The sequence below is a fragment of the Terrapene carolina genome, unplaced genomic scaffold, assembly GCF_002925995.2.
Source record: "Terrapene carolina triunguis isolate 2854851 unplaced genomic scaffold, T_m_triunguis-2.0 Scaffold604, whole genome shotgun sequence".
Classification (NCBI taxonomy): Eukaryota; Metazoa; Chordata; order Testudines; family Emydidae; genus Terrapene; species Terrapene triunguis.
In genome coordinates this window covers 23,707-47,104 of record NW_020664955.1, presented here as the reverse complement: position 1 = coordinate 47,104, position 23,398 = coordinate 23,707, and the positions used below count along the sequence as shown (strand labels likewise).

General features: G+C 42.3%; 1 protein-coding gene across 2 annotated transcripts in view; it reads left to right on the top strand.

The window, feature by feature from the left end:
- Positions 1-4,295: 4,295 nt before the first annotated feature.
- NUDT3 (nudix hydrolase 3) overlaps positions 4,296-23,398 on the top strand; it is a 29,159-nt gene continuing 10,056 nt past the window's right edge. Inside the window, exons 1-2 of one of the 2 annotated variants that reach the window (XM_026659180.2) lie at positions 4,730-4,791; positions 19,493-19,651. In XM_026659180.2, the coding sequence (XP_026514965.1) occupies positions 19,616-19,651 (36 nt within the window). In that variant the 5' untranslated portion in view covers positions 4,730-4,791; positions 19,493-19,615. Of the gene's footprint in view, positions 4,792-19,492; positions 19,652-23,398 lie in introns of both variants that reach the window. The other variant, XM_026659179.2, reaches the window with a different exon arrangement.

Here is a 23,398-nt window from a genome sequence, read left to right as displayed (position 1 = left end):
TTTAGCCAGTCGTGGTGTTGCATAATGAATAACTGTGTGGGTTATTTCTGGATTGATTACTGATGCTATGTAACTACTGTAGTTTAACATGATTGTCCTGCTTGTTTTCTCTTCTGAGTCAGTAACAGGCATAGTTATTGTCTGCCTTTTTTTTTAGTGTATATTAAAATCGTGCCACACTTTAGCCCTCTGGGTGGTACATGGCAACAGATGTAAAATGAATCTTATCAACTCTCTAAGCTATGCCCATCTTAGTTTGTGATACCTCATTCTCTGTAATTGCAGACTGACTAGATAGTTAAATAAGCATATGCATCTGACGCTGATCTCTTTTTTTTGGCCTGTTCACATCATGTGTTCTCTGCTTCATCTAAACGTGCCACTAACTTGTGAGATGCTGATGTCTGGAATGTAACTTCACAAATGGTAACTTGAGCATTAGTCTGGGCTGCACTTAATCAGAGATGCACCTTTTGTCTTTTCTAGAGCTAGCTTTGGTCTTGTTTCATTAGCTGCACGTGACAGACTTAATTGCACTTGAATCCATTTCAAGGGATTCTCCTAATCCAGTGGTTCTCAAACTTCATTGCACCGGGACTCTCTGCTGACAACAAAAATTGCTACATGACCTTAAGTAAGGTTGAAGCCCTAGCCTGAGGGCTTCAGCCCTAGACTCCCAGCAAGTCTAACACCAGTCCTGGCAACCCTGTTATAACAGGGTTGTGACCCATGGTTTGAGAACCACTGTTCTAATCTAAACCCTCAGCAGTGTCACTTCAAAATCCCAATGCTTGTGAATGTCTCAATACGAAACCAATACTGATTAAAAAGCAGAATGCACTAGTGATGGCTGACCTTGAAGTACGGTACTAGAAAGAAGTGATTCAACACTGTCTGACAATTAAAAATGAACTTCCTGGTGCTGTGCTTTCACCTCTTCTAGCCAAGAACCTTCCTATCAGTCTTCCTCCTTATAGTGATAGTCTTAAAAAGTCCACCTTGGGACATTGGAGGGGCTCAGCAGACTTGTAATTGAGATTTCCATCTAGTGCTCGGATGAGAGAGGTTTATTGGAGAGCTACATCTGAGTAAGAGTAGGGTGGGGTGGACATAAGAAAGCTCTCTGCAAGGGGGCTGTAATACTTCAGCCTCCTCCGGCTCTAGTGGGGGCATTGATTTGTCATGACATTTTAAAACAACTCACAGCGCTGTCACAAAACTTAGTACAAGTTGTCATGATGGAGGAGGGGCATAGTTAAACTTGAGGGAGTAGGGGTACAAGAGCTATTGCTGTGCAGGTGGTTTGTTCAAACCCTCGCGCCCCTCCCCCCTCCAAATCTATCCTTGAGGGACCTTTCTTCTGCCCTAAGCCACCAATCCACCTGGAGCTTTCCTGTACTGCTGAGGGGTGAAAACATTATCTACTTTCTGTACTATGACAAACCTGCTGTTGCAGTTACAGGCAAATACCTACAGTCGGTCAATTGGAGGTTAGTAGAAGGCTTCTAGATTTCTCAGGGACCCTAAACTCTCAAGTGGCACAAGTAACACTTTCTATCATCTCCAGTTGGCTGGGAGACTCCATCCTATCCTAGCAGACCATGACCTGCCCCCACTCATACACACCTTTGTCACTTTCTGTCTAGACTACAGAAATGCAATACACGAGGATGTAGACAATAGGAAATTCTAACTTGTGCTCCAGCATTCTGTTCTCAGTAAAACAGCTCATGAGAACACATCAACCCTGTCTTCTAATGTCTGTGCTAGCTTCCTATACACTATCAAGTCACGCTGATAAAGTTAGCCAGGGAAGCTTTCAAATGAGGGGATCCCCCCCTCAGAAAAGTGTAAATGTTTCTTCTTTTTCTAAGCTTGTAAATAGTGTGAGACAAAAACTGTCTTTATAGTTAGTACCTACCACAATGGGGTCCTGCTTTATATAAATCTTTTAAGAACTGTTGTAGCAGCCCTAGGCCCTATTCCAGTAAAAATTTTCATGACAAGTTAACACACCTTATTGTATTAACACCGTTGTACCTTTCACTGAGTGTTTTGTTTGTAAAACAATTTACAGAATTGTGAGAAACATAACACCATGCAAACAGTGAACTGCACCAATTTAGCTTTGTCAAAGGACATACAAATGAATTAGACAATAGACCACAAACTATTCAAAAATAAAGCACTCTTGTGTTAAACCTAGCCTGTGCCTTTGGCCCATGGACAAACAAATTACAAAAATACATTCCAAAATATTTTAGTAACACTAATAATTCTTTAAACAGCAATAGTATAACTAGCTTTTTTTCCCCACCCCTCCTCCAGCACTTTCCATAAACAGATGAGCCTTGTCGTCTGCTCTGAAAGTGGTCAAACTCCTGCTCTGCTATGGGAGTTGAGCAAAAGCATCAGCCAGACCAGAGAGAAGGACTTTTTGCTGAAAGTGTTTTGCTAGCAGGACCCACTTGTTTAAAGCAGGGGCCCTGCTAGCTTAAGCCCCTTTACTTCCAGTTAAGTGTAGTTCAGTTATTACTGAAGCAGTGAGAGAAATGCTGTCTACAGGAGGAAAATTGCCTCGATTTGAGTTTTAACCAATGTTACTGAAATGTGTTTTGTCCTTGTACTCAAACCATGTTCAGCATACATTTAGCTGCACCTACTGTCCATGATCTATTTTAGGGATTTATGCTACCACCCATCCCCACACTAGCTAGCTGTTTTTCATGTAAAATCAATATCAAAATCCTTAGTGGACTTTGTGGAGTCTTGGGAACTTTTCAGATTTCTTTAATTCCTTCTTTTCTCTGCCCCTCCCATATTTGTTTTGTAAATAGGGGGTTTATTTGCTAGATGGGTGTGTCAGTGCTCTGAGTTATGCAGTGTAGCTGTAGGTCCGAAGATATTCTCTCACCCACCTAGTCTTCTGTCATTCTCATGCTGGAAAGGTTTTCTCCAGAGGGAGGTTTTTCAGCTTTCCAAAGTGGTTGGACTCTGGATTCTCCTTAAGATCAGGAAGTTTGTTGTGTTGCTGGATCCCTTTCATTAAGAATACTTTGCCCCCGCCCAGCTGTCATGTGCTTCATGCTGGGCTTTGTGGTCTCTTTTGTCCTAGAGAAGGGCAGCAGCTGGGATGGTAGTTCCAAAATTGGAATTTGGTCTGGGGGGGGGGGGCATGGGCACTTTTCTACCATAAATTAGGCCTAGTTCCTAGGACTTAACCTGTAATAGGTCAAAACCACACCCTTTAAGTTGCAGTTGCATAGGGCACCTAATGCCGATGTTGCCAGGGCAGCCTTTGTGGGCGCTGCAGGTAGGAGGCACATGTTTCAGTGGTGATTGGTGTGCTATAAATATCTAACTACATATGCAATCAGCCCCTTTGTATGGTGGCTTGCCTTCTGCTCCACGTGTAATTCATTAAGGTCTGGGTGTAGTACTTTGAGCTCCTAGGGTGGAAAGCAGCACTGTAGGGGCCAGGAATTCAGCTGGCTCTTGAATTACTGGCTTTGGGCACCTTTCTTTGCATACCACCCCAGGCCAGTTGTTCTTCCTCTCCCCTTATTCCTCTACCCACCCAAACGAGGCACAGGGGGCTGGCCAGCAGCTGACTCCCTCCTCTAATTTCCCAGGCAAACAGGAGATATCGAGTAGCAGAGCCAGTGCTTGGCATAAGCAGACTAAGCAAGTGGGCAGGGGCTCCTGAACAGCTCAAGGGGGGGGGTCCCCTATTTGCTTTTTTAAGGGGGCAAAATATTTCTGGTTAAGGCCCCCAATGGACTAGCACTGCAGGAGGAATTTTTCTTCTCCTCCCCCCCCCCCCCCGCCGTCGGAGGAGTCACCCCCAGGTCCTGTTCCCCTCCCCCAGCCCAGCTGGCTGAAGCCACCTTTGTCCCTACCACCCAAGTGCTCAGGGCTGCTACAATGGAACTATTGCAGCGCTCCACTGCTACGCTACTAGCGTAGCGCTATCTCTACCAGACAGGTATTCTTTCTGGGTAAGCCTGGTGTTTTGCGTCAAGCCGACAGCCACGGGCAAAAAGTTACGCCGAGCAGCTAGCGTTTGTCTGCCCTTCCTATCTGCACAACTTGCGTAAGTGTCAGCTTCCGCCCCCCCCACCGCGGCCGTAAACTGCGTAAGGCCGTCCCTATTCCTGGCGTTGATCTACCCCGCGTGCTTATAGTAGAGCTCGTACTGCGTACGGAAGGGGGCCTATTCTTCACGCCGGTTACGCAGCGGCCGTTGCAACCGCATCAGCCGCCCCCGCCTGCTGCCTTTACGCCGTTTGCGTAGCGTGCCCCAAGATGGCGTCGCGGTCGTCGTTGGCGGCGGCCGGAGAGCTGGCGGCGGCGGCAGGGCTGGTGGAGCTGACGGGGGGGATGAGGCGGGCGAAAGGCGGCAGCGGCAGCAGCGTGTAGCGGAGGCTCCCGGCGTGTGAGAGACTCTCCTGGGAGGCGGGTCCCCGCTGCCGGAGACCGGCGGGTCCCACTCCCCTCAGGGCCGCCCCCCCGCCGCCTTATTCCCCACCGGGCCTCTTGGAGCCCAGGCCTTGCTCCCCCCGCAGCGCCCCATCCTCGGTGTTCTCCGCTCCGCCTGGGCCTAGAGCCGAGCCCCTTCCGCCTCCTCTCAGCGCCCCGGGCCGAGCCCCCCACTCAGCCCCCTCGCTGCTCCCCCCTTCCCCAGAACGGAGGATGATGAAGCTCAAGTCCAACCAGACTCGCACCTACGACGGGGACGGGTACAAGAAGCGGGCGGCCTGCCTGTGCTTCCGCAACGAGAGCGAGGAGGAGGTGAGCGGTGTTGGGGGGGCACTAAAAGTGGGGGGCGGGGGGCGGGTGAGAGGGGCTAGTTGGGGGCGGTCGGAAGTAGGCGGGGGGGTGGGCAGAAAGTAGAATGGAGGAGGGGCTGGCCTGGGTTAAGAGTGAGTGTGGGTTGGGGGCGGGAGTGGGGGGACTGGGGGAAGGAGGCATTGGGGCGAGGTGTGTGCTTGGGAGCAGAGTGGGTAGGAGGCCTGGTAAGAGAATTAGGGAGCCAAAGGGGAGGTGTCTGGGTGGCTCATTATGGGAAGAAAAGGCGGTGGGGTGCTGTTACCAGCATGATCGGGGGAGGCTGAATGTTAAGCCGGTGGAAACATAGTGGGTTCCCCAAGAGCAGAGGCTGAGAGCCCTTAAGAAGAGTCAGAAGCTCAAGAGGGTAGGATACAAGGAGTTGTGAGTGAGACGTTTGGGGGGAGTAGTGCTTGCAGTTTTGGAAGGTAAGAATTGGGGGTTCACAGAGAGTGAGGGGCTTAAAGGAGCCAAGATATTTAAGGTCCTTGACATGGTTGTCTGGAAAGAGTAAACACTTTTTTATTCCTATTGCTTGAGAAGTGTATGGGGTTTTAATTTTGCCAGTCAAATAGCTAGCTCTCTAATCTGCAGTCTTGCAAACTGGAGGTGTGGGAAGGTACAATAGATTTTGGCTGAGAACAGAGAGATGTAGGATTCTGAGAGTAAGGACAACTGAAAAGATAAAGCCATCACAAATCATTTTCTTTTTCTCCTTGTGCAAAATTTAGCCTTCTGAAAAAGTGTTTATATTGCATTTGATTAATTGGATGTAGCAGAAAAATTTTGCAAAGCATATTTAAGAAAATGCAAGATACAATTTTGCGTGACGGTGTGAACATGATTTCTCTGCAAATCAAAGAAGGGTGCAGAATGAAAGGTTTAAAACACTGAAGGGTGAAATGATCTCTTCTGGTTTGGCGTGGCATGATATGTGATAGGGTTTGGCAGTGGGCTGCACTAACCACAGTGGCAGAGCTTCAGTCCAGCACATCACATGAGATGGGAAAGGAAACATGACCCTGGATTTATAAAAAGAAACTGGGATAAAAGGGACTGATGCATTGCCAGAAACCACTGTCCAGAGAGGCTTGGGAGGAAGTGGGAATTAAAGGTAAACTGGTTTGCCTGAGAACAATTATATTGTAGAGGATATTTGTGTCTGTAAGACTAAAAGGAGCAAATTTGCACAGAAATGTGATTTTCAACACTTTAAAAAAACCTTCCTATTTGGGGTACAATATTTAAAACAAACCAAGAGATACCCCAATGTGAGTGTAATGGAATCATATTGAGTAGATCTGATTTACTGGTTCCTTGGTGGCTGTACCAAAGTCTTTGTTCTCCTGATTATCATAGTTGTAGCCAGAGGAAATCTGAAGGGAATGCAGACAGTTCACTGGAAAGTTAATTAGCATACCATTTGGTTATTATTTAATGTAGCGAAGGAGCCTTTTATAGCTGTGCTGTCATTGTGAAGGGTGTCAGCATTTCAGTTATAAATGGTCTGAAGGATTTAAAACGGGTTCTCAAACTGGGGTTGGGACCCCTCAGGGGGTCGCGAGGTTATTACATGGGGGGGTCGCAAGCGGTCAGCCTCCACCCCAAACCGTGCTTTGCCTCCAGCATATATAATGGTGTTAAATTAAAAACACTTTTTTATATATTTATAAGGGAGGTCGCACTCAGAGGCTTGCTATATGAAAGGGGTCACCAGTACAAAAGTTTGAGAACCACTGATTTAAAACTTCCTTGTAAAAACTTGTCTAGACAAAAAAAAAAATGGTCTTTCTTACCAATTTCTATGAAACTATTTTGCAATTTTAAAATAAGTATAAGGGAAAATGTAGCCTTGTGGTTTCAGAGGTTGCTTTGTGGTGCAATGATGCTGGGCCTAATTAAGAAAATAACACTTCCTGGAGCAGTTTTACACAATTGATTAGGTATATGTGGTAACTTTTTCATAAGCATTCCTAGACAGGTGTGTTTAGGTACATTTTCATTGTAGTGTCTGGATTGTAATATGACTAAATATGCAAACATATTTGTCCATGGCAAGCATATGATCTATCAGCTTTTGACAGGTTGTCAGTTTGTACATTACGACAGTTGAATTTGCAATATCACCATAGACGGAACTTCTTTCCTGTTACTGATCTGTTCAAGGCTGTTTTGGTCTTGGTTACACAAAACGACTATACTTCAAAGTAAGGGTTTGACAGCCTGAGAAAGTTGAACTGACTTGATTTAAGGTTTGATTATTTATTTTAAAAACTGGTTTAGTAAACTGATGCTAATGGTTGTGTGGACATTAACTGTTTGGGTTTAAAACCAGGCTTCTTTCAGTGTAGTTTAAGTTGATGAGGAATCAACTTAGGCTAAACTGAAATAAGCTACTCTTACACCAAAATAAGAGGTTGAAAACCCCATTTAAGTTAAACTGATGCAACTTCTCCCTGTAGATAAGGTCTAGCAAAGTTCTGACTCCAGCTTTCAAAAACAAAACAAATTAAGAGTTCAGGACTGGCTACTGAACCATGCCTGATTGTCTCTTGTCATAGTTGTGTTACAGAAGGCAGTGTGTGGGGCTCTGGAGAAATGAGAACCTGTATTCTCAATGTCCTTCCTTTTATGGATTTCATTCCAACCACTATTAATATACAGGAAGTGTGTGTGATCACAACAGTAAAATCAGTTAGCATGGAAGTTCTCAACTGGGAGTGATGGGGGCACAACAAGGGGCAGGTCTACACTTACTTCCTGGTCCGGCCGTAAGCAATCGATCTTCTGGGATCGATTTCGGAAGTGCTCGCCGTCGACGCTGGTACTCCAGCTCGGCGAGAGGAGTACGCGGCATCAACGGGGGAGCCTGCCTGCCGCGTCTGGACCCGCGGTAAGTTCGAACTAAGGTACTTCGAATTCAGTTACGTTATTAACGTAGCTGAATTTGCGTACCTTAGTTCGAAGTGCGGGGTTAGTGTGGACCAGGCCAAGGTTTCAGTAATGCCATTCACTGACATTTGGCCTGGCCCTCCCACCCCATCACCAACAGTGGGGTAGCCAGGGCAAATTTGAGCGAATGGCATTGCAACCTGGCACGTGGAGTCGTAACACCACTCAAATTTGACCTGGTTGGCCCCCTGCCAGGCCTGGAGGGGGTTGTGAGAGAGTTGTGGAAATGGCTGAGGAGGACAACAAGGCTGAGAACCCATGTGGGTCACGGCAGGGCTCCTTGGTGGTCTCACCTCACTCACTGCACCGGCTCCATGCCAATTGCTGCTGCTTGCACTTGGTCCTGCTGGCCTCACACTTTACGCAGGTGCAGTTGCACCTCTGGCAGGTGGTGCAGGCCAGGCCTGCCGCACAGCAGTAGCTCCTGCACAATCTTGAGGACTTTGCTTTCCTTGGCTGCCTTGCTGCATGATCGGGGGCTGGCGGATGGGCCAGAGGAACCCTGGCAGTGCCAGCCCTCCATAGGGCTTACAGGAGTCTCTGAGCTGGGACCAGTTCTAGGGCCCAGGGGACTGGCCCTTCCCACCCCACCCTGAGGATTGGAGGAGTGGGATTGGGTATCCAGCCATTATTGAATGAGCTGCCACCCGTTTGCTTCCTACTTGACATCTAGTCAGTTACAAAATAAGAGTTTAGGTCCTGCTCCCCCCACATCTGTTCTGTCCTACCTTGCAACCTCACCATACCTCTGCTTTGAGGGTATCTCTATGCACACCTGTGCCTGTCTGTCATGATGGAGGTACAGATGGGCCAAATTTGAGTGGCATACCAGACACTATCCTTCTCACTATTGTAAGGGGTGATGGGCTCTAAGTGTGTATGTTGTGGGGAGGGCGTGAGGGTGGAAAAACACCCCTCTAAGGTGTTTTCATAAAGTTGAGAACCTCTGGTCTAATGGATAGATGAAACAGAATCTCACATCCCTAGTATATTACTTTAAGTGGCCTATCTTGAAACAAACCATTTTTCAATAAATTGTCTACAGACTGGGTATCTTGTTTTTTTTTAAAGGGTCTATTATTGAAAAGTCAGTGTTAGGACAGAATACTTAAATGAGGTTGTGCTAGGAATTGAATACATTTTTTCTCCATGTATTATGTTTTCCATACCCAAATTTTAGATAAAAACACATTTCTGCTACAAAAATTACTCTAGAATTAGTAAAGGAATAATTAATTTAAAAAGAAAACCTGAATAACACACACAAAAGAATAAACTTCTAATTTGGCTCAGTGCACAGAAAACCTTTTATTGTATTCCTATTCTTTGTGAAACAATAGATCCCCCTTAAAGGAAAGTCTGGCATGCCAAAAAAGAAGGCAACATGGCTATTTCAAAGAGATTTTGAACAGCTTTCAGAGAGCCTTCTAGCAATAGTTAGCATAAAAGTACTCTGAAAAGGATGAAAAAACTAGGGGGAGTAAATTCGTGTGATAATTGCTGCCTGTGTGTGAGAGAAGAAGAGCCTAGTTTAGAAATTTAAGTAACTGTTTAAAGGAAGCAATATAATCCTGAATTTAGTTTATAACACAATCTTAGAACTTTGAAGTACTGCATTTTAGCACCTGTGATCTCTTAAGGGTTTTTAAAATTTTGCTGCTGGTTGTATTTTTTAAAAAAAACAAAATGAAAAATTTTTTATAGACCGTTTTTTCAATCAGGATTTGAGGCAGAGGTCCAGAAAATTTCACAAATTCACTTAGGTAGAATGGAAAACCACTTACTGGAACTTTATGTGCTATATTTTAATAAAAATGCCAATTATAAATGTTCAGTTCTAGTGGGTTTTTTAAAGCCTTGGCTTAGAGTGGCTATAGCTTGACATATCTAACAGCTGACAGGTTGCTCATTAACAACTTAACGGTTTGAGGGAATTTTGGAGGAAATACTTGTTTTGCAAAGAGCAGGGCATTACTGCTCTCCAGTTTTCTATTGAATGAGGAATAAAACTGGATGAGGAAAACTATGAAAGTATACCCAGTCTATAGAGAGCATTCCTAAAGCACTCTAACACTCAAACTTAACAAGGTGAGCTATGTTTTAAGAGATACATATGAACATCTCCCTGCTTACTGATGGTGACATGACATCCCTGTAGTATCCTTACAGCAATTGCTTACATGGAAAGGTAATATTAGAAAGTATTTAATGTATGTTCAGCTATCTTTAATGTGATTCAATAGCTGGAAATAAGGAAAGCCAGCATCATGTGATCAGCCAGCTTTCCACAGACGGCAGTCTGAGAATCATTGCTCTAAAGGCTTAACTTGACTATTGTTTATATTTCCTTCAACTACATAAAAGGTTTCTGTGAAAGCAAAATAAAAATACCCACCATATTTTGCTAATACAGTATTGCATCTGCACTAATATAATGCTTAAAATCCACTTCCCCATGGCGTGTAGTAAGTTTCCAAGAAAATATAAGCTTTCATCTTTAAAAAAAAAAAAAAAAAAAAAGTGGTTTCTAGATTGTATGATTGTAAGGTTACCTTCTTAAATTGAACTGCGTGTGAACTGATGCAACATTCAGTTCTTGAAACTGCGGAAATGCTGGTGGGGTGTGAATATGGTTGTGTGGGATAAAAAGAGGAAGGGTAAGGTTGGTGGGATATGTGTAAAGTAAGAGGTTGGCAGAGAACTTGTGGAAGAGAATGCATGGAAAGGAAGTACAGATGAAATAGACACTGAAAGTAATGTAGGGAAGGATGAATCATAACTGAATACAGGGAAGAAAGTGGAAATGAAGCCAGGAAGGGAAAGAAGGGTATGAAAACCCCAAGAAAAACAGCAACATTTTAAACTTCATTGAATAGAAAATTGTAATGTTTCAACTAAATACAGTATATAGTAAATGGACAAAACTATTGTATTTCTTTAAATTGCAGGTCTTTCTCACCCTGGTTGGTAGGTTTAATCCTCAGGCTAGTAGGTGTCTGGTAAACTTTTAAAATTCTGTATGAATTTATAATATAGTTTGGCCCTTTTTAACTGTCTTTGAGTTACAGAGAATAAGCACTATGAACCTGTTTTGAGAATATTCTGTGAAGTTGCAGAATTCAGTGGGATAAGAGACTCCTATGTGGGCATAGTTAAAAAACAAATTACGGGCCCTTGGTTTATTTTCTAATTCCTAACAAGTTGGCTCATGTTTCTTCTTGCACATATAGGCGCATATCTCTGTCCAGTGTAGACTTTACAAAACAGAAGAGCTTGTTTCCTCTTCCAATCTTTAAATAAAAACTAGGTTTGAGAGGATGAGATCTACCAGTTCTAAAATCTTGAAGGACATCATGACCAGAAAGAGTTAAATTCACTGACTACAGATAATACTTTCTTTTCTTCATACAACAGTTAGTTTTAAACGGAGAACGTGTTTTGATAAACTTTCTTCTTATTTATCCAACACATGTAAGATAGCTTTATTTAACTAATTTTAAAACACTTTGAAATGTGGTATTTTTAATTTACTTTGAATTTCCATCAACTAGAGCTTGATACAAATCACAGGTAAAAAATTTATCATTATCTATTAAACAAGAAATGCATCATTCACCATTTCTAGCATAATACCATATGTAAAAATTAAGAGTGAATAAATGTAAATAAAATTATTTAATTGCTTAAATGTGTGTAGATATGGTGTAACCTCCTTGTTACCAAAAATAAACGCCAAATTTAGGCCTGGTCACATTGCGGGGGCGATCGATCTAAGTTATGCAACTTCAGCTACGTGAATAACGTAGCTGAAGTTGATGTACTTAGATCTACTCACCGCGGTGTCTTCACTGCAGTGAGTCGACTGCTGATGCTCCCCCGTCGTCTCCGCCTGTGCCTCTTGCTCCGGAGTTGACGGGAGAGCACTCGGCGGTCGATTTATTGCGTCTAATCTGATCTGGCGGGTAGTATAGACGAGCCCTTGTGGACTGGTGCTGGTCCATGGACCAGTCATTGAGAAACACCAAACTGATCTCAAGACTTTACATTTCATGGCAAGTTCTAATAGAAATAGTGGAGGTAGCCAATGTGGAGTGGAACTGGATTAGCTTTTGAGTGCAGTTCATGAGTTTGCTAATGATAAATCCTGCTGCTTGATATCTTGTCTGCCCTTCCTCTGTCATGTCTCATCAAGTATTTCTACTTGCCTGTCTGTCCTTAGACTGTGAGCTCCACAGGGCAAGGACTGGCTTTTCTTGAATGTCTGGAAAGTGCATTGCTAAAATATCTTTGGGTTACTATCTACTCACATAACTTTAAATCTCCATGCTGATAACTCCCAGTTATCCTTCATAAAGTTGCCTCCATGAAGCCACACTGTAGAAGTCACATGCTTAGCCAAGCAGTAAACAGTGGGTTTTTTGTTTTGAGCTGTAGTTGAGAGGGGCCTGGAACTTCCTCGATAGCTACAATGTATAAACTGAGGATTGATCCTTCACCTCTCTAACATCTCTCAATTCCCCTGTTTTTGCCTGCCAAAGTAGTCATGGAAACCAGCCTCTCCTTTTCAGTCATGTTAGTTTTGCATAGGGAAGTTGTAAGTAGTACGTTAAGTAATTGTAATTTGAGTATTGTACATGCTTTAATTTTAGTTTAATTTAGTAGATTTCACTTGTTTGGTTGAATTTTTGCTGGTTTTGAATTGCCTTGGACCTTGCCTAAGATGTTTGTCTTGCTACTTTTACTTCTTTGGATTTGCATAAGTACCTTTTTATGCTTCAGAGAAGGGCACTTTGCCATGAGCTGTGATGCCTGCAAGGTCTTCTCCAAAAGGAACCATAAAGACTGTCTCCAGGATGTGCCCCTGGCAAGAGGTTCTAGTAAGTGACCATCTCCTTACAGATGTCTTACTAGCAAGAATAGTGAGGAAAGATTAACATCCGCAGTGCTTAAGCCTAAGGCCTGGTCTACACTACGACTTTAATTCGGATTTAGTTGCGTTAATCCGAATTAACCCTTCACCCGTCCACACTACAGAGCCAGTTAATTCGAATTAAAGGGCACTTAAAATCGATTTCTGTACTCCACCTCGACGAGCGGAGTAGAGCCAAAATCGATTTTGTTAATTCGAATTAGGGTTAGTGTGGCCGCACACCACCGAATTAATGTGGTTAAATTAATGGGGTAGTGTGGCCGCACACCACCGAATTAATGTGGTTAAAAACTGAATTAATGTGCTTAGTGTGGCCGCGCACAATCGAATTTATACAACCTGTTTCCCAAATTCGAATTATCTAAATTCGGATTAATCCCGTAGTGTAGACATACCCTAATACAAAATGCTTGGCTGAGAAGGTGGTTGCTTTCTTTTAAAAGTACCTTGTAAGGAACCATTGAAATATGTTTCACCAGTGATGGAGCCAAGGTTCATTGCAGTAGGTAAGGGAGGTAGAGGAACAGGAAGAAACGCTGTGGTGCATGGAGGAAAGAAATTATTTTGGATTGTTCTTGATGTAGCCCCATAGGTTCCAAGCAAGATATAAGGCACATTGTATGAGTCCCTATACAAACACACAGACAATACTGCAATTGAAATAACTGAACAATTCATCTTCTCTTCAATTTTTGCTGTATTTCTCAGAAACAGTGCCCTGTCTTTGTCACTGCTTTCAGGCGGATTTCAGAGGCTCAGTGTATTTTTTTTTTTTTTTAAACATTCTATTCTATTTTTAGCTGAACTTGGTGAAAATCTCACCTCGTCTCTGTTGCAGAAACCCTAATGAACTTTGCTAGTAAAACTAGCATGTGTAATGGCTGCATAGCTATTATATACTTTTTTGAAATAAATGTTCTCTTCTTTTTGTAGATTTCAAATATATTTCAGTGTTTTTAAATGCAACAATGGGACTAATTTTCATCACACTGTTAGAGGTACACCTCTACCCCAATATAACGCTGGCCTCGGGAGCCAAAAAATCTTAACCCGTTATAGGTGAAACCATGTTATATTGAACTTGCTTTGATCCGCCGGAGCACGCAGGCCCCCCCCCCCCCCCCCCCCGGAGCACTGCTTTACCGCGTTATATCCGAATTTGTGTTATATCGGGGTAGAGATGTATACTGAAATGCTTGGTGAATTTTAGGATGTTTCCAAAAGGTACTTTTGTCTGATGCTAGTACTTCACGACTATTGCTTCTAGAACATGCTGTGGTTAGAATAGGAATCTGGGGAGTCAGGACTCCTGGGTTCTGTTTCCACCTTTGCCACTGGCTTGCTGTGTGGTATGGAGCTCACTTCACTTCACTGCCTCTGTTGTTTTATTTATTTATTTATTTATTTTCTAAAGTAAGTATAATACTTTCTCATAGGATTATTTTGAAAAAAATCTGAATAACAGAAAACCACCAGTGTAACGAGACACAGTGGAGTAAGACATTTAGGGCTTGGCTACACTCGAAACTCCAAAGCGCTGCTGCGGTAGCTCCGCGCCAGTGCTTTGAAGTGCGAGTGTGGTCGCGGTGCCAGCGCTGGGAGAGAGCTCTCCCAGTGCTGCAGGTACTCCACCTCCCCGAGGGGGTTAGCTTACAGCGCTGGGAGCACGGCTCCCAGAGCTGGGGCACTGTTTACACTGGCGCTTTACAGCGCTGTAACTTGCTGCGCTCAGGGGGGTGTTTTTTCACACCCCTGAGTGAGAAAGTTGCAGCGCTGTAAAGCGCCAGTGTAGCCAAGGCCATAGGGATAGTATATTACTGGATTACAAGCTTGGCAGGTGAAGGCATTAGCTGCACCAGCCTGACCAAATGCAAACTTTGATAATTATGTTTTTCCTATTTCAGTGTATTATATTATAGTTGCAAATTGATGTTGTGTTGACTTCTTGCACTAAATTATTGTGCACTGGGTTAACCATTTGACCAGAGGTGGCCATGCTTGTATGATGGGCAAAATGACAGGTCGTGTGTGTGTGTGTGTACTATATGTTCCTTATGTCCACTTAGTAAAATTTGTAAAGCACTTCAGGAACATTCTGGATGCGTAATAGTTATAGACATAAGATAATTCTCATGAGCAGAATAGAACAGTTCTTGTGAAGGTCTGATTTTTTTTTTTTTTTTTTGAGAGACTGAAAATATTTATAACAAAAAGGACTTGGAATGATGTATTTTTAAACAAATTCAACATTAAGGCCAGATTAAGAGTTGATAGTGGAAAATGATAGCTGGAAAATAATGCTACAAAATCTACTTGCTAGATCAGTGGTCCTCAAACTTTTTACCTCGTGCACCCCCACCCCACTGTTGGGAGCAGGAAGCCAGGGCTGCAGCTGGGGGGTGGGGCTGGGAGCGGAGCTGCGGCTGGGAGCTGGGCTGGAACAAAGCTGAGAGCGGGGCTGGGTGGCACCCCCTACCCCTCATGGGGACTGGCCCAGGTCCTGCTGCGCTCCCCCCAACCCCGAATGTTCCTCCATGCCCCCCCTAAGGGGGTCCGCTCCACTGTTTGGGGACTACTGTGCTAGATGGTACAGAAAACAGACTGATCAAGTACTGTTTCTCTGTGTGCATATGTAATATGTTATCTGTTCTAGAACTGGCCCATCTTCTAAAATGGTGCCAATGGTGCGCATTTAAAAAGGAATGCAGTATCAAAGTCAGTTTGCTGTATTATATAATAAAACTGCTTCTGAATGTGACAGTTTATTGGTTATTCCTTTTGATATTACAAAGACGTAAAGACAATGAAATAAGACACATGACAACTTAAGCCCAACAAAGTTTTGTCTGTTTTTTTTTTTTTTTTTCATTTAGGTTTAGAATATTCATAAAATTAGTAACACAGCTTGGATACTGGGCCATATAAATACTTGTATGGATGGATAGCATTTCTGTTGTTGATATAGATTAGATTAATCTAGACTAGATAGAAGGCTAGAATTTCCCTCTTAATGTGGGAATCTCAGTGCATAAGTGGAATTATTTAGGACACCATGGCATGGTGGTACCAGGATGTTTTAGCCATTCATTAATGTATTTCTGAGGAAGGTAATGCTTAAGTCTATTAGGACGTTGTCAAGTAGTTTAGATCAAACATTTGGCCTGCCTTTCCTGGCTGATGGGGGAGAGGGTTTGTTTTGTTTAGAAAATATCTCATAGACTTAAAGGCCAGACGGGACCATCATTATCATGTCGTCTAATCTCCTGCATATTGCTGGCCATGGAACCTCACCTACCCACTCCTGTACTAGGCCCATAATCTCTGGTTAAGATACTGATGTCCTCAAATCTTGATTTAAAGTCTTCAAGTTACAGACAGTTCACCGTTTACTCTAGTTCAAACCAGAAAGTGACTTGTGCCCCATGCTGCTGAGGAAGGTGAAAACCATCTAGGGCTCTGCCAATGTGACCTGGGGGAAAATTCCTTCTCAACCCCAAATATGGCAATCATTTAGACCCTGAGCATGTGGCAAGACCAACCTGCCAGCCACCTGGGAAAACACTATCTGTAGTAACTCAGATCCCTCCCCCTCTAGTGTCCCATCTCTGGCCCTTTGAGATATTTGCTTATAGCAGTCACAGATGGGCCATATGCCATTGTAGGTAATCTCATCATACCATCCCCTCCATAAATGTATCAAGCTCAGTCTTGCAGCCAATTAGGATTTTTACCCCCATTACTCCTCTTGGAAGGCTGATGCAGAACTTCACTCTGATGGCTAGAGACTTGTAGATGGCCAATTTGTTCTTATGCCAACCTTAACCCTTAACTGAAATAACTCTTCTCCCTCCCTGGTGTTTATCCCTCTGATATATTTATAGAGAGCAATCATATCTCATCAAGATCTCATCAGTGCCTTGTCTAATGGTAATACCATCTCCCTATCTCTACTGGAAATATCTTGCTTGATGCATCCTAGGATTGCATAGGCTTTTTTCACGGCCATATCACATTAGCAGCTCATAGTCATCCTGTGATCGGCCGATATGTCCTGAACTTTCTCCTTCTCGGTTGCTTCCAACTGATACATCCCCGGTTTATAGCAAGAATTCTTGTTGTCCGTCCCTAAGTGCACGATCTTGCATTTGGAACTATTAAATTTCATCCCATTTCTATTACTCTAGTTTTCAAGGTCATCCAAATCCTCTTGTATGATATTCCAGTCCTCCTCCATATTGGCAATACCTCTCAACTTTGTGTCATCTGCAGATTTTGTTAGCACACTCCCACTTTTTGTGCCAAGGTAATTAATGAAAATGTTGAATAAGATTGGTCCCTAGACTGATCCTTGAGGAACTCCAGTAGTAACTTCCTTTCAGCCTGACAGTTGACCTTTCAGTATGACCTATTGTAGCCTCCCGTTTTAACTCTTCCTTACTCACCTTTTGATTCTTGTAATAATCCCCATATCTGCCTGTTTTGATTAATAACAAATTAGAGGAAAAAACTGTAGCCATTGGGGTGGTGGGGTTTTTTGAGAGGGAGAGCGAAGTGATACTGTAATATGTTTGTGTTCCTGCTTTCTCTCTCCTGCCTCTGCAACAGCAGTTCATTAACCAGTCTTATTCCCAGAACTGTGCTAATGTCAGAGTTTGTTTCAAAATTGTTAATTTTAATTGCATTAGAAACTGTGGTAAAACTAGAAAATAACAAAAATTGTAGGGATAGAGCTCTTACTTTCAAATTTCTTAGAGGAGGGGAAACATTTAAAAACACTTGTGCTATTTTCTTAAGAAATACAAACTTCAGAATTTTAAGCAGTGTTTAAGTAGTGCGAGTACATACATAGCTGCTAATGGAGCCCTTTGATTTGTCATGAGATCGGTTAAGTTGATGACTTCTTCTTTCACTCCTTTCTTACCAGCAAAGCTACATCTTAAATACCAGGCTGCCATTGCTATCAGGTTAATTCTTCTGCTATGGTTTTATTTTCTATGGTTCTATAAAGGGCAAAGATCTTCATTTTGGTGTGTCAATCATGTGCTACGTTTGGGTCTGCTGCATAGTGGAGAGACCTTTCTACAGCAACCCTACTGTTTAGCCAGATTGCTTGCAAGAAGTACTGTTCCCCACCCCCATGATCTCACTGCAGAAAAGAAATACTGCCAGGAAGTGAGGGTGCGGGTCGGGGGAGGAAGAGTTATAGGAATATCAGTGCCAGGCATTTTCTTTGTAATCCCTATTGGTTTTGATAAATCAAGCTGTTAGAAGCCTTAGTTCTTTATAGAATTCTGTATTTATTTCTTGTAATACAGATGTTTGATGGCAAACCTCCATATTTTAGTAACTCTACTTGAAATGCTTATGCTTTTTAAAGGACTGTGTTAGAGAATGGGGAGGGGGAGATCAGAGGAGGGATTTTGTTTTAATTACAGCTGCTTTTTGACAGTGAATGGAAAGAGAGCCAGGCTTTCTCCTAAAGCCACGTGAGGCCCCCTTCCCTGCAGGGTTGTCTGGGCAATAGAAAAAGAGAAGTGCTAGTTGGCTGCTCTGGGAGTCTAATCTACAAGCCTCCCTACTCCCTTGTTAACTTCACTATAAAACTGAGGCTATAGATTTTACTATCTCAAACATAAAAGCAGTGTGTTTTGAAAGATAAGGTGGATAATAACTGTTGGCCTCTTGGCAGTGCATTGCATCAGGGCTGCCCAGAGGATTCAGGGGGCCTGGGGCAAAGCAATTTCGGGGGCCCCTTCCATTAAAAAAAAGTTGCAATACTATAGAATACTATATTCTTGTGGGGGCCCCTGTGGGGCCCGGGGCCTGGGGCAAATTGCTCTCCTTGCCCTCCCCCTCTGGGCAGCCCTGCATTGCACTATCAGGAACATTTAATTTTTTATTTTTGAGGAAAGAAGAAATGCTGTAAAAACTACATCATGTTACTTGAAATATATATTGGACTTCAGTTGACATTTTGACCAGTGGCAGAAGGGCCAGGAGTTAAATTTTCTTAGCCTTGGTCTTAGAAGTACAGAATGAAGGCCACAGCAAGCCAAAAATGAGTATAGGACTATAGATGAAAGATTGCACTTCAGCTGAGTGGGCCAGTAACTAATATAGCACAGAAATAATGTTGAGAAATTGTTTACCATTGCTTTCTCTACAGACCAGGAGAGTTAACAGAAAAATACTCGGTTCTGGGAAGATGTCAGAGGCTTTTCAGTGCTGCTGTTTAGGATGGGGAAGAGACATGTACTAATTCATTTGTGAATCCTTTGTTCGGGGACACCAGTTTTAAAGTATAAATATTCCCTTTAGAGCTTTGCACAAGTTTGTACATTTTAAAACCATGTGAAGGTGGGGCAAGAGAATGGACAGAATCTCCATTGAGGCACCTGCATCTTTCACAAAAAAAACACTTTTCACCTGCACATTTGGGTCCTATTTACACTACCAAATAATTAAATTAATGCAGTACATGGTTTGAAGCTTATCCTCATACTATAATGACTAGAAACGTAATTGTTTAAAAACTGAATTATGTAGAAATTGATGGCTTAGTTTTCTACACTTGCCTAGCAAAGCTTTCCACTCAGAGGTGGATTTTTCAAGTTTCAATCTTGTATGTGGCATTTCTATCCTTCCTCCCAAGTATTTATTAATGATTTACAGAAAAATGTTACTTTACAGTAGGTGTGATTTTATTTATTTTATTTATTTTTACTGGTTACCAAGCAGACTGTAAAACATTAAAGTTGTCTTTATTTCTCTGTTTACATGCAGTCTTGGATCATACTATCCAGTTTACTTGAGACCTTTGAGCTCCATGCTTATACTGGGGAGTACAGCTTTTTAGATGTATGAATTTCCCTGTGTACATCCTGTTTGCTTTCGAAGAACACAACAATGTCACAACTTCACTTTGATCTAGGTTTTTGTCTGGTAAGAGCTGATTAGTGGCAATATCCTGTTTAAAGTAGTCAAAAATGATGCCCCTGTAGAGCATGTTTCCTCCTCCTGTGGGGGTATTTCCTCTTTCTTTCAAGTATGCGTTCAAACTATGCTAGAGTGTGAGAATGACAGGACTTTGCTTCTCACTGAGGGTTGTCCAGTTGTTCCATTACTAAGGGTATTCTGAGTTGCTGTAAAATTGTTGTTCACATCTAAAAGGTCAGCATTAGGAGTCGGGTGTTAATTAGGGCACTGCCTTGTTCTGCACTGTCAAACTGTTTTTTACAAAGCTTTAGTACCGTGATAAAGTAGCTTTTTATTTGAATTTCCTCACAACTGCAAATTGACCATAAGTGAGTATGCTCTGTTGATATTCCAGGGGTCTGCCTCAGGTTTTGTTTTGGAGATGGCATTACAAATTGAAATTAATAGCTACTGAGGACAGGTATATTTTACCCTGACTAGAAAATAGATATTCCCTTCTTTCTTCCCATTGCTCCTCTTTAATTTTGGGTAAATCATGACAACTTTCTCTTTGAAATAGAGGAAGAGACATAAATATACTGACACATGAAGAGAAGGGAGTTACCTTACAAGTGGAGAACCAGTGTTAACAATTCAGTCAGGGTGGATGTTGTCCATTCCCAATAATTGACGAGGAGGTGTCAATATTAAGAGAATACAGAATATCTTTGTATTCACTATTTGAACAAATTCAAAAAATGGGCTCACTATATCTATTATAGGTGGGTCTGCTTTCACCAACTGTTATTAAGGTTTCCTGATGCTTCCCATCATGACCCTGTTTTCAGTTGCTTATAACTTTGTCTTAACTGTTTGGGCTGAAATTTTCCATTCTGGGTGTCTGCCTCATGCTGAAGTATTTTAGAAAATTCAGCCAGAATAGTTTTGGTGTTTCTGGGAACAAGGCTAGGGGAAAATGTTTTGCCCTTGTTAAATTGTGGTGACCATTTCTTAGACACTCTGTTGCCCCATGCTTTGCAGTAGGGACTAGAAATTTCACGGGGGGGCTGGTGGTTTGTGTGTCGGGGTGTTCCTTTTGCCACCCCTGTGAAAGTCTGCCTGAATTTGTCTAGGTTATAAGCTTTTTACGAACTGGAGTTTGCTTATGCTCAGGATAGACTTTAGATTTTAGCAGCTAAATTCCAGAAAGATTCTGTCTGCACTGGGCACATTCCAGTTTGGGGCTGAGCAGGACTTTACCTGTAATTGCCGCTCTGGGTTGCTGTAGGCGGTGCTGGGTCTGGGTCAGGTTACTGGAACTGAGATCAGGGAGCTTTTGAAAATATTGACTAACTGCTCGATAAGTGTGCACTGAAATGAGGCAAGAGTCCTGTGGAAAAAATGGTATATGATCACACATTTAAAGATTGTATAACAGTGCAAACACACAAGAGGTCTGAATTAAGATCTCACAGGCAACCTTAATTCTGGCATTCCTGAACTTTTATTGCTTGATTTTGCAATCTTAATGTTCTTTTAACATAGTTTTTGTGTAATATTAGTGTAACTTGTGAGTAAGCTTTTTAGCTAACAGAAAAAGAACATTATTTTGCAAATTGATCAGTTAGACAAGACTGTATAAACTGTCAAATGTGGAGGGAACTCTGTAAGTCTTAAGTTTGCTTTCCACACAAACGTGATTTTTGAATGCCATATGTACTGTCATATGCATGTAGAATTTCTCATGCTAATTTGCTCTAATCTTTCAATTCTTACTAAATATATATAAATCAGCATTTACACAGTAAGGCATAGGCTTAGTCTTTTCTGCAGCTTAGCTCTGAAATGTTTGAGTGAAACTATTACAGTTGGCCTGTAACCTAATTGGACTGTTGTGTCGGAAAGTTTGCGGAACGGTTGCATTAGTTCAGAGCTACTTTGATAATTGTGCCAGTAAAATAGAGATATGTAACATGACGGCTCTGAGTGGAATGAGTGAATAAACATCACGGGTACGTCTACAGGTTTTGTTTTTGCTTGTCTTTTTTCTTGTGGATGACAGGTTTCAGAGTAGCAGCCGTGTTAGTCTGTATCCGCAAAAAGAACAGGAGTACTTGTGGCACCTTAGAGACTAACAAATTTATTAGAGCATAAGCTTTCGTGGGCTACGGCCCACTTCTTCGGATGCATATAGAGTGAAATATATATATCTCCTCAATATATGTTTCACTCTATATGCATCTGAAGAAGTGGGCTGTAGCCCACGAAAGCTTATGCTCTAATAAATTTGTTAGTCTCTAAGGTGCCACAAGTACTCCTGTTCTTCTTGTGGATGAATCGCAGCCAGATTCAGTAAACACAATGTCCAGGTATTCCTTGGGGGAACTTTCAGCCAGCTGGGATTAACAGTTAGCATTTGTTTATGGGAGAGGATAAGCAAACAAATAAAACCACATTATATTTCATAGCAGAACATTAGAGTAAAAGGTGCTCCAAAGAACCACCTCAAAAATACATATTTAGGAGAAAACTTGAATTGCTCCCACTCAGATATGTTCAAACCTATTTTGCTGGTTCACAAACTCAACTCTGTTGAAATGGGAACGTGTGTGTGTGTGTGTGTGTGTGTGTGTGTGTATATATAACTCTTTCTAGGCTGATGAAACTCAGACATTTCAGATATTGCTTTTCACAGATCTAATTGGTGGTGTGGTGGTTTGTTTTTTGTTTTGTTTTTATATTCTATCTTATCTGAGGCAGAGGAAACTGAGTGCTGATCACAGGACTGCTTCTTATGGTGCCTGATACACAAGGCAGCAGGGAGAGAATGGACAGGATTAGCTAGGATTCCTTCCTGTCAGTCCCAAGGGTCAGAAGAAGCCAGAAAGGGGTATAAGAGTTGGGATACACGTGTAATTTTAAATAAAAGGTGTGCAATTACTTGCCTAACATGTTTATTCTCTTAGTGCAGTACTGCATAGAATGTACATTCAGGGGGAAACTTTTCAAAGGCAAAAGGGAAGTTGGGCATCCAACTTGAAAATCTTGCCATTAAACTATCAAAATTAGCAGTTTACAAGGGCAAGTTACCTTAATTCTGTGCCCACCCAACTTTAAAAAAAAAAAGTCCCGTTTCATGTAATGTAGGTGTGGACAGGTGCAAAGTAGTGGTAGTGTCTTGACTATCGGATCCTATATTGTGATGTCTTGAAGTTTAAACAGTATGTGATGACATTGACTTGCAGTGTTTCAGAATAGCAGCTGTGTTAGTCTGTATCCACAAAAAGAACAGGAGTACTTGTGGCACCTTAGAAACTAACAAATTTATTTGAGCATAAGCTTTCATGGGCTACAGCCCACTTCATCAGATGCATGTAGTGGAAAATACAGTAGGAATACACACACACACACACACACACACACACACACACACCATGAAACAATGGTGTTACCATACACACTATAAGGAGAGTGATCAGTTAAGGTAAGCTATTATCAGCAGGAGAGAGAAAGAACTGTTTATGGTGGTAATGAAAATGGCCGATTTCCAGCAATTGACAAGGAGATGTGAGGAACCGGGGGGGGGCGGAATAAGCATGGGGAAATAGTTTTACTTTGTGTAATGGCCCATCCACTCCCAGTCTTTATTCAAGCCTAATTTAATGGTGTCCAATTTGCAATTTGGGGCCATTTTCATTACCACTACAAACAGTTTTTTCTCTCCTGCTGATAATAGCTCACCTTAACTGATCACTCTCCTTATAGTGTGTATGG